The sequence below is a fragment of the Muntiacus reevesi genome, chromosome 7, assembly GCF_963930625.1.
Source record: "Muntiacus reevesi chromosome 7, mMunRee1.1, whole genome shotgun sequence".
In the NCBI taxonomy this organism is placed as follows: Eukaryota; Metazoa; Chordata; class Mammalia; order Artiodactyla; family Cervidae; genus Muntiacus; species Muntiacus reevesi.
In genome coordinates, this window is record NC_089255.1 from 15,622,623 (window position 1) to 15,634,600 (window position 11,978).

The 11,978-nt window shown below is 38.2% G+C and overlaps 1 protein-coding gene across 1 annotated transcript; it reads left to right on the plus strand.

The window, feature by feature from the left end:
- The first annotated feature begins 239 nt into the window (after positions 1 to 239).
- On the plus strand, positions 240 to 6,761 carry SPESP1 (sperm equatorial segment protein 1). The gene is made up of 2 exons (XM_065941977.1): positions 240 to 303; positions 5,731 to 6,761. Exons 1-2 carry the CDS (start codon positions 240 to 242, stop codon positions 6,759 to 6,761), a joined length of 1,095 nt encoding a protein of 364 aa, XP_065798049.1.
- The last annotated feature ends 5,217 nt before the right edge of the window (positions 6,762 to 11,978 follow it).

An 11,978-nucleotide genomic window follows, 5' to 3' on the forward strand; every position in this document is an offset into this window, starting at 1 on the left:
GTTCTGGTGGGTGGAGCTGGATTTCTTCTCTCTGGATTGCAATGAAGTGTCCAGTAGTGAGTTTTGAGATGTCAGTGGGTTTGGTGTGACTTTGGGCAGCCTGTATTTGAAGTTCAGGGCTATGTTCCTATGTTGCTGGAGAATTTGTGTGGTGTGTCTTGCTCTGGAACTTGTTGGCCCTTGGGTGGTGCTTGGTTTCAGTGTAGGTATGGAGGCTTTTGATGAGCTCTTATCGATTAATGTTCCCTGGAGTCAGGAGTTCTCTGGTGTTCTCAGATTTTGGACTCAAGCCTCCTGCCTCTGGTTAGTAGCCTCAAGACTTCTTCATCTCCTTTTGAAGAAAATGGGCTGCCTTTCTGGGTGCCTGATGTCCTCTGCCAGCATTCAGAAGTTGTTTTGTGGAATTTGCTCAGTGTTCAAATGTTCTTTTGATGAATTTGTGGGGAGAAAGTGGTCTCCCCGTCCTATTCCTGTGCCGTCTTAGGGCTGCCCCCTAAAGTGTTTTCAAATAACGAATATTTTTAAGCCTATGAGATAAAGGGCAGATTTAGCATCTTAATTTTATAGTTAAGTAAATATTCAGAAAAATTTAGTAGGTAGTAATTTAGTAGTAGAGAAATAAGGTCATGATACTAGAAAGTGGTAGAACCAGAACCAGAATGAAAGATAATTTTTCACTGCACTAGGTCACAAGTTAATTTTCCTTAGCATTTTCCTTCAGAAAAACCCCTAGATTCAGGACAATGCATTTTATAAATATTTGCTGTTGTTCAATCACCAGCTCAGGTCCAACTTTGGTACCCCATGGACTGCAGCTCACTAGGCTCCTCTGTCCTCCACTAGCTCCTGGAATTTGCTCAAACTCATGTCAATTGAGTTAGTGATGCCATTGAACCATCTCGTCCTCCTTTTCCTCCTGCCCTCAATCTTTCCCAGCATCAGGGTCTTTCCCATTGAGTCAGCTCTTTGCATCAGGTGGTCCAAGTATTGGAGCTTCAGCTTTAGCATCAGTACTTCCAATAAATACTCAGGGTTGATTTTCTTTAGGATTGATGACTAGTTTGATCTCCTTGCAGTCCAAGGGACTCTCAAGAGTCTTCTCTAGCACCACAATTTGAAAACATCAATTCTTCACCACTCAGCCTTCTTTATGGTCCAACTCTCACATCCATACATGACTACTGGGAAAACTATAGCTTTGACTAAATGGACCTTTGTCTGCAAAGTGAGGTCTTTGGTTTTTAATATACTGTCTAGATTTGTGTTAACTTGCCTTCCAAGAAACAAGTGTCTTTTAATTTCATGGCTGCAGTCACCATGCAGTGATTTTGTCCCCAAGAAGTTAAAATCTGTTAGTGCTTCCTCTTCCCCCTTCTATTTGGCATGAAGTGATAGGATCTGCAGGCATGATCTTAGGTTTATGAATGTCGAGTTTCAAGCCAGCTTTTTCACTCTCCTCTTTCACCCTTATCAAGATACTCTCTAATTCCTCTTTACTTTCTGCCATTAGAGTGGTATCGTCTGCGTATATGAGGTTGTTGATATTTCTATGTTGATATTTCTTGATTACAGCTTGTGATTCATCCAATCTGACATTTCACATGATGTATTTTGCATTTAAGTTAGATAAGCAGGATGATAATATACAGCCTTGTCGTACTCCTTTCCCAATTTTGAACCAGTCAACTGTTCCATGTCTAGTTCTAACTGTTTGCTTCTTGACCTACAAACAGGTTTCTCATGAGACAGGTAAGGTGGTCTGGTATTACTCTTTAAGAATTTTCCACAGTTTGTTGTGATCCACAAGGTCAAAATTTAGCCTAGTCAGTGAAGCACAGGTAAATTTTTTTTTTTTTTTCTGGAATTCCCTTGCTTTCTCTATGATCCAACGAATGTTAGCAATTTGATCTCTGAGTCCTCTGCCTTTTCTAAACCCAGGTTGTATATCTGGAAATTCTTGGTTCACACACTGCTCCAGCCTGGCTTGAAGAATTTTGAATATAACCTTACTAGCATGTGAAATGAGCACAATTATATGGTAGTTTGAACATTCTTTGCCATTGCTCTTCTTTGGGATTGGAATGAAAACTGACCTTTTCCAGTCCTGGGGCCATGGCTGTGTTTTCCAAATTTGCTGGCATATTGAGTGCAATACTTTAACAGCATCATCTTTTAGGATTTTAAATAGTTTAGCTGGAATTCCATCACCTCTGCTAGCTTTGTTGGTAGTAATACTTCCTAAGGCCCACTTGACTTCACACTTCAGGATGTCTGGCTCTAGGTGAGTGGCCACACCATTGTGGTTATCTGAGTCACTAAGATTTTTTTTTTTTTTTTTTGTATAATTCTTCTGTGTATTCTTGCCACCTCTTCTTAATCTCTTCTTTTTCTGTTAGGTCCTTCTTGTTTCTGTCCTTTATTGTGCCCGTTCTTGCATGAAATATTCCCTTGATAGCTTCAGTTTTATTGAAGAGTTCTCTAGTCTTTCCCATTCTGTTGTTTTCCTCTATTTATTTGCATTGTTCATTGAAAAAGCCCTTCTTATCTCTCCTTGCTATTCTTTGGAACTCTGCATTCAGTTGGATATATGTTTCCCTTTGTCCTTTGCCTTTTTTCTCTTCTTTCCTCAGCTATTTGTAAAGGTTCCTCAGACAACCACTTTGCCTTCTTGCATTTCTTTTTCTTTGGAATGATTTTGGTCACTGCCTCCTGTATAATATTACTAACCTCCATCCATAGTTCTTCTGGCACTCTGTTTACTGGACCTAATCTAATTTATACACGTAAGAATACATAAATAAGTATTCTCTTTAAAAAATATGGCCTTTAATTGTTTACTGTGTTAAATGATTGGGTGTATGTGCTTAGAGAGTAAAAGTTTATAGATAAGTCCAGAGACCCCTTTAATGTCCAACTTCAGTCCCATTCTCTCTCCTCAGGGGCAAATGCCCACATGAATTTGATAATGTTATCCTTCTAATCAGTAAAAAAATTCTCAATTCCCAGACAAACGTATGATGCTATATCATTGGTTCATAAAAAATTATGAGGCTAATATACAAATAAATCTATGTTCTCTGTCTTTCTTTTTTCACCTATCATCAAATGGATCTTGAAATATGCCAGACTTTTCTAAACATGACATAAAATGCAGAGCGTGCTTTTAGAATTTAGATCTCTAGTAGACATGTCTAGTATCTTTCCACTATGACATTGCCTATTAAACTTATGATTAAGACTTTTTTAAAATTTAGAAATATGCTTTCAAGTTTGATTAAAATTCCATCTGGTCTAAATTTAACAGGTGAGTTAAGAAAGAGAGGAGGAAAAGCATTTGGGGACTACTTTGTGCTTGCTAAAGAGCTGAATAAAAGTTTGGGCAGAATGTTTGCTATTTCATTATGACTTCAGAGGGAATGTTCAGTTAGAACTTATTCATTAGTGTTTGGGAAAAAGTAACTTACCTCCTTGAATTAAATCAATTTATATCCATAATAGTGGCAAAATAAATTCAAAATTACTTGTAATACAAGATTCTAGCACTTAAAAAACTTCTGACTCTAGAGTAGGGGAGTTGAACAGAATTTTAGAGTATATTATTCAGTAATCTTTTCTGTTTTCCACATTGGAAATGAGAAGATGCTACAAAATACCAGTGTAAATAGAACTGCCATTTTATTGTAAGAGTAAAATGTTGATGATTTAAACCAGAAATCAGTAAACTTTTTCTGTAAAGGCCCAGATAGTTTTCTAGGCCATAAAGTCTCTGTTCCAGCTATTCAGCTCTACTGAACAGCCAAAAGCAGCTGTATACAATACATAAACAAAGGAGCAAGACTGTCTGAGTTAAAAAAAACAAACACTTTATTTATAAAAACATTTGGGTGGATATGACTCACAGGCTGTAATTAGATCTTTTCTGGGTTGAAAGGAGTGGTGATGTTCTAGTTGCTAAGTTGTGTCCGACTGATATACTGATAAATGTTTAGCAACTGGCTTTTCTGAGAGATGAGTACACCCTGACTTACAGCATTTGCCCATTTACATGGTATAAATACTCTCACCATGGTCGATTTCAAATGACCTACTTGACATCACTCAACACGGAGGTGAAAGAGATAAACAGAGGCCTATCATTATATAGGATTTATAACATACTAGATACAAATTTTCCAGACAAGAATACTGAAGCAGGTTGCTATTTCCTACTCCAGGGGATCTTCCTGATCCAGGGATTGAACCCACGTTTCCTACATTGGCAAGCAAATTCTTTACCACTAAGTGACCTGGGAAGCCAACCACTATATAGCATTTATAACATCAAGATTGCCGGGAGAAATATCAATAACCTCAGATATGCAGATGACACCACCCTTATGGCAGAAAGTGAAGAGCTTCTTGATGAAGGTGAAAGAGGAGAGTGAAAAAGTTGGCTTAAAGGTCAACATTCAGAAAACCAAGATCATGGCATCTGGTCCCATCACTTCATGGGAAATAGATGGGGAAACAGTGGAAACAGTGTGAGACTTTATTTTTTTAGGCTCCAAAATCACTGCAGATGGTGACTGCAACCATGAAATTAAAAGACGCTTACTCCTTGGAAGGAAAGTTATGACCAACCTAGATAGCATATTAAAAAGCAGAGACATTACTTTGCCAGCAAAGGTTCATCTAGTCAAGGCTATGGTTTTTCCAGTGGTCATGTATGGATGTGAGAGTTGGACTGTGAAGAAAGTGGAGCTCTGAAAAATTGATGCTTTTGAACTGTGCTGTTGGAGAAAACTCTTCAGAGTCCCTTGGACTACAAGGAGATCCAACCAGTCCACCCTAAAGGAGATCAGTCCTGAGTGTTCATTGGAAGGACTGATGCTGAAGCTGAAACTCCAATACTTTGGCCACCTCGTGTGAAGAGTTTACTCATTGGAAAAGACCCTGATGCTGGCAGGGATTGGGGGCAGGAGGAGAAGGGGACGGTAGAGGATGAAATGGCTGAATGGCATCACTGATTCGATGGACATGAGTTTGAGTGAACTCCGGGAGTTGGTGATGGACAGGGAGGCCTGGCATGCTGCGATTCATGGGATCGCAGAGAGTTGGACACGACTGAGCGACTAAAGTGAACTGAACTGAGATATAAATAACCTCAAGAGCATAAATAATAGTAAGATAAAATAATAAGAAAGGATGAATTTTGAATATTTATTACCTTGTTTTGATGAATATATTTACTTAATTGTAAATACAGAATTTAATTTTTAATGATGTCTATGTTTACCATCTGGCTCATGAAGTTCATTAAAAGTTAATAATTGGCTCTAATGAGCCACTGTGAGTCTACTATAGCCCACCCCTGTGTAAGAGAACATAACCAAGAATTTTTTTTTAATAAGCTACCTTATTATTATAAGTTATATATATATAACTCATACATATATATACATACATATGTTATATATATAACTCACTTAAGTTATATGAGAGAGTAAAAACAAAGAGATATAGAGAATTGTGTTAATATGCAAATTTTACAGTAATCTTGCTCATGTATTTTAATAAGAATCTGAAAAAACAATTTTGTTCATTTAGGTGAGAGTTGATGGTGTCAGAGGTGCTTTATTTCTTGGTTCTTTATCTCAACTTTTAAGTGATATATATGAAGTAAACTTAGGTGAGTAGATACTGTCAGTATGTCATATATAATAATAAATGTTACTTTTTTTTTCCCTTAAGGAGTAACTGTGACGCCTGATGAAGAACAAAACTTGAATCATTATGTACAAGTTTTACAGAACTTAATATTAAGTGTTCCCACTAAGGAGCCAGGTCGTCAGAAAAAATCAAAGTCTCCAAATAATGTTAATTCCATAGGACCGAGAGTATCAAGAGTTAAGGAGATAAATTATACACATGATGTAAGTCCAGGTGACAATGATGTTTTAATCAATCCTGTCAGTGAAGAAACTACAACTTTCCCTACTAGGGGCTTCACACTGGAAATAGACAAGAAAAAACGTACTAAAAGCACAGCATTCTGGTCGATTAAACCAAATAATGTTTCTGTTGTTTTACATGCAAAAGAACCTTATATTGAGAAAGATGAGCCAGAGCCAGAGCCAGAGCCAGAGCCAGAGCCAACTGAACGTCTCACTGAGGCACCAAAGCAAGGGCCAAGTGTTACTGAACCACGCCAAGACGTCACCTCTTTAAGTGAGAGCACTGACTTTGATACCATCATGGAAGAAGAAGATGTTCCTCAGCTCTCAGGTGACAATGGAATGGATTATCTTGAATCACATGATGTGTATAATGAAGACATTTTGAAAAGAATTGCAGATATTAATTCACAGTTGCATCACATACCTCTTCCTGAGAGCTACAAGCCAGAATATAGAGCGGACATTCGAGCCTCCAAAGAACACCTAAAACGAAGCCTTGCTCTAGCAGTAGCAGCAGAACATAAATTAGAAAAAATGTATAAATCCCAGATGTTGCCACAAGGACGACGCCGTGGTGGAGTTTATGACATTGTAACTGTTATTAACATGCTGTATAATTCTAGATATAAATTATCTGAATATTTAGATATAAAATATGTTCCATCAGAGATGAGAGGGAAAGCTACTGTAGTAGTCCGTACATTGAAAAAAATACTATGTGTTGGTCATGGAGAAGAAACTCACAACCTCCTTAAGCAGTTATTAAATAATAATATAAAAATTTTACACATACTTGATACTCATGACAAAGATGATTCAAGCTAACTGTGCATTCATTTGTGGGAGAAATAAGCATATTAGTGATTCAAAAGTTGTATGAAAATATTTTCTATTGTAGTTTACTGTGTTAACATCTTTATATGTCATGTGTTATGAAAAATTTTCATATGCACTGAAACCTAACAATTTAAAATAAAAATTTGGTTCAGGAGTTTGTAGTTTCTCTCATTAATTTTAAAAGTTATGAGTGTCTAATCTTTAAAGTGTTTAGACTTTGATTTTAGTTGATAGGTTAGTAAATTCTTCCATTTTATAAGACTTAAGAGACTGTGCAGCCCACTGTATATGCAGTAGTAGTCGTGTTGGTCACTCAGTCGTGTCCAACTCTTTGCAGCCCCTTGCACTGCAGCCTACCAGGTGTCTGTCCATGGGGTTCTCCAGGCATGAATACTGGAGTGGGTTGCCATTCCCTTCTCCAGAGTAGCTGGCTTTAAATAATTGCATATAAATGTAAAATTTTAGGATATGCTATCTTATTTCTCTTTTAGAGGATCTGAGTATTCTAAATAGCATAATTGGAGTTTGTATCAAAACTACTTTTATCTGCATATATATGTGCCACCTTTGAAAGGTGGATGATATATTAAGATACATCCCTATTCCTTTGTTGTTAAATACTTCTGGAGTGTCAGTGAAGGACTGTAACCTGAATTTGTAATGTGATCATTCTCACTTATTTTCTCCTTTTGTTAGTTTATACACATATACATGGAAGCTTTCCAAATTTTGTATTTGGGAGTATGACTAAAATGGTCTTCCCTGGTGGCTCAATGGTAAAGAATCCACCAGCAGTTCAAGAGTTTCAGGAGATGCAGTTGCGATCCCTGGGTCAGGAAGATACCCTGGAGGAGGGCATGGCAACCCACTCAAGTATTCTTGCCTGGAGAATTCCATGGACAGAGGAGTCTGGCAGGCTGTATAGTTCATGGGGTTGCGCAGAGTCAGACAGAGCTGAAGTGACTGCACATGCACACACACACGACTAACACCATTAAGGTTAACTGTAATTTTGTAATTATGGTACAGGTAATCTGTTGCATGATTTGTGGTGGTTTCATCATTAAGTCATGTCAGACTCTTGTGACCTTAAGGACTGTCGCTTGCTAGGTTCCTCTGTCCATGCGGTTGTCCAGGCAAGAATAATGGAGTGGGTTGCCATTTCCTTCTCCAGGGGATCTTCCTGACCCTGGAATCGAGTCCAGATCTCTTGCATTGCAGGCAGATTCTTTACCGACTGAGCTATGAAGTATTTAATTTATTTATTCATTTATCAGGACAGTCATTTATAGTTTAATAAACATTTATTGACCTTGTGCAGGACAAAATGCTAGACTTTGGGAGTGCAACCCAGTCATTTATAGTTTAATAAACATTTATTGACCTTGTGGAGGACAAAATGCTAGACTTTGGGAATGCAATAGTAGGGTTTAGTTCCTTCTCTCTTTGAAATTATAGCATCAAAGAGACATAACTTCAGCAGTTTTTAAATTTCAATTTTGATAAGTTGTTACAAAAGCTTGAGAAATTTGACCTCACCAAGACCAAGAATAATGGGAAAACTACCCAGAGAAAGTAGCATTTAAAGTGAAATCTATAGGATAAGGTTGTATGTAAGGAAGAAGGGGGCATTCCAGCTAGAGGGAAGAGCATGTGTAAATGCTATGAGGTGAGAATGAGTAATGGCAAGTTCAAGAAGCAGCCAGAGTATAGAAAGGTAGGGGAGAATTAAAATAAATGAAATTAAAAAAAAAAAAGGAAAGGTAGGAGAGAGCACCTCCAGATGGAACTGGTAAGGTACACGGGGCTGGACTAGATCTTGCAAATCCTCAAATTGCATATTGAATAATTTTAGCCTTTATCTGATAGTGTGAAGTCGTCAGTAGATTCTAAGCAAAGGCTAGATATGATCAAATTTGTGTTCTTAAAAAACCCCACTCTGGCTACAGTTTTGAAAGTAGGCAGAAGTAGAAGTGTACTCTGCACCGGTCAAATTTAGCTTGGACTGGATGGGAAGAAGTGATAGTTAAGAGGTAGAATCAACAGGATTTGGTGATTGAATGGATACAGTGACTGAGGGAGTAGGAGGGATCAAAAATAACTCCCACACAGCTATCTGTATTATAAAAAGGAGTATAAAACTTTTGTTTCATAACACTTTTACTGTTTACTACTGTTGCTTATTTTATTTTATAAAATCATTGATTTATTTATTACTCTTGACTGTGCTGGCTTTTCGTTGCTGGGTGAGGGCTTTCTTTAGTTGTGACTAGTCGGGACTACTCTAGTTGCAGTGCACAAGCTTCTCATTGCAGTGGCTTCTCCTGTTGTGGAGTACAGGCTCTAGAGTGGGTTTCAATAGTTGCAACACGTGGTCTTTGTAGTCGCGGTGTGTGAGCCCTAGAGTGCAAGGGCTTCAGTACTTGTGGCACTCGGGCTTTGCTTCTTCACAGCCTGTGGGATCTCCCTGGACCAGGGATTGAAGCTGTGTCTTCTGTCTGCACTGGCAGGGGATTTCTTTACCACTGGACCACCACAGAAGTCCACTGTTGCTTATTTTTTAAAAATAATTTTGCTATGGAAAATTTTAAACGTGTGCAAAAGTAAACAGATTAATAAAGCCATGTACCCAGCATCCAGTTTCAACAGTTATCTACTAATGACCAATTTTATTTCACCTAACCCCCTTTTCTCTTTCCTATTTTATGTTGGATTAAGTACCAGATACGTTTTCATTTTCTTTGTAAATATGACAGTGTGAAGCTCTATAAGCTTTTTAAAAAAACACTACCAAAAATACCACACATAAAAGTTTAATAATTCTTTACATCATCAAATCTAGTCAATGTTCAGCTTTCTGATTGCATAATAATTTTAAAATTTTATCAGCCCGGACTTTGGTGGCGCAGTGGATAAGGATCCACCTGCCAATGCAGGGGACATGGGTTTGATCCTTTGTCCGGGGAAATCCCACATGCCCCCAAGCAACTAAGCCTGTGTGCCGCAACTGCTGGGCCCCCGTCTAGGGCCCGCTGAGGGGCCCCTACGGAGCCTGTGTAGGGGCTACTAAAGCAAAGCCCACGTGCCTTAGAGCCCACCTGCTGCAGCTACTGAGCCTGTGTGCTCGCTAGTGAAACCTGGGTGCAACAAGACAGGCCACCACAGTGAGGCGTGCAGGTACAGCTAGAGAGTAGCCCCTGCGTGTCACAAACAGAGGGCACCTGTGCAAAGAAATGAAGAGCAAAAATAAGTAAATAAATTATAATAAAAAATTTAGTTTGTTTGAATGAAACAAACTAAATAGATCCAAATAACGTTTACACATCGAGATTAGTTGATTTAAATCTCTTTTAACCTACACCTCTTCTTTCTCCCCTTCTTGAAATTTGTCAAAGAAATTGGTCATTGGACCTGTGGTTTCACACAGCATGGATTTGGTTGATTGTATCCCCATAGTGCCATTTAGTAAGTTTTTGGTAAGTTGGTAGTTAGATCTAGAGAGGCTTTGTCAGACTCAGGTTGATTGTTTTGTTTTTTGTCAAGATGTGTTGTCAATCTGGTATGTCTGTTTTTATATTTTTAGCAGCCTTTGATGATTATTACATGGATAGATTAATCGATCAGGTGTTTAAAAAGCGGATGTCATTCCTTCCTTTATTAGCTGAAATATGTCTTATAAAGCGAAAATCCCTCCCATACGTTGTTTGAGACCCCAGTGGTTCAGTGTGTTGAAAAGGCATCACGTGCTTGAATCTTCCTCTATGTTTAATAATTTTCAGAACAGTTAGTTCATAGAATCCTCCAATGGGACCAGTTTTTAAAAATCAGATCTTTTAAAAAAAATCAGATCTTTATTCTGTTAGAGTGGTTGTAGGCTTGCAAAAAAATTTAAATAGAGTACTCTCCTCCCCCCATATCTCCCCTATTATTTATAGCTTATGTTAATGTGGTACATTTGTTACAATTGATGAACCAATGTTGATATGTTATTATTACTGAAGTCCATAGTACCTTAAGTTTCACTCTTTGTGTTGTACTTTCTTTCAGTTTTGACAAATGTAAAATGCCACGTATTCACCATTACAATATCATACACAATGGTTTCACTATCTTAAAAAAAATTCCTGTGCATCATCTGCTCATCTCTCCTTCTCCCAACCCTCCATTTGTTGTTCAGTAGCTAAGTAGTGTCTGACTCTTAGCAACACCATGGACTATAGCATGCCAGGCTCCTCTGTCCTTCACTATTCCAGAGTTTGCTCAGATTCATGTCGGTGATGCTATCTGACTATCTCATCCTCTGCTGCCCCCTTCTCCTTTTGCCTTCAATCTTTCCCAGCTTCAGGGTCTTTTTCTTTTCTTTTTTTTTCTTCAAATATCTTCACATTGCTTTTATTTTGTTTTTGTTTTTTGTTTTGTTTTTATTTTTTAATTTTATTATTATTTTTTTCATTTATTTTATCAGCCGGAGGCCAACCACTTCACAACATTGCAGTGGGTTTTGTCGTACACTGACATGAATCAGCCATGGAGTTGCATGTATTCCCCATCCTGATCCCCCCTCCCAGCTCCCTCTCCACCTGATTCCTCTGGGACTTCCCAGTGCACCAGGCCCGAGCACTTGTCTCATGCATCCCACCTTTTTCAATAAGTCGGCTCTTTGCATCATGTGGCCAAAGTATTGGAGCTTAGCACTGGTCCTTCCAATGAATATTCAGGGTTGATTTCCTTTAGGATTGACTAATCTGATCTCCTTGCAGTCCAAGGGACTCTCAAGAGTTTTCTTCAGCACCATAATTCGAAAGCATCAATTCTTGAGTGTTCAACTTTCTTTGTGGTCCAGCTCTCACATCCCTACATGACTACATAGCTTTGACTATATGGACCTTTGCTGGCAAAGTGATATCTCTGCTCCAGCCCATGGCAGGACTGGTATCTTTACTGTGTATTTTAGCCTCTTCCAGAATATCATATAATTAGTATCATATAGTACATGACCATTTCAGATTGGCTTCTTTCACTTAGCAATATGCATTTAAGGCCCCACCATGTCTTTTTGTGGCTTGACAGCTCATTTCTTTCAGTACTGTGTAGTGTTCCATTGTACAGATGTACCACAGTTTATCCATTCACTTATTGAAGGGATCTATTGGCTGTTTCCAAGATGTGGCAGTTATGAATAAAGCTGCTATAAACATCCATGTG

Bases quoted from the DNA above. Each gene is read 5' to 3' on its own strand.
- SPESP1 (XM_065941977.1), top strand. From the start codon at position 240: ATGTTCCCTGGAGTCAGGAGTTCTCTGGTGTTCTCAGATTTTGGACTC. The intron at 304-5,730 runs GTTAGTAGCCTC...TTTTCCCTTAAG, and splicing joins ACTCAAGCCTCCTGCCTCTG to GAGTAACTGTGACGCCTGAT.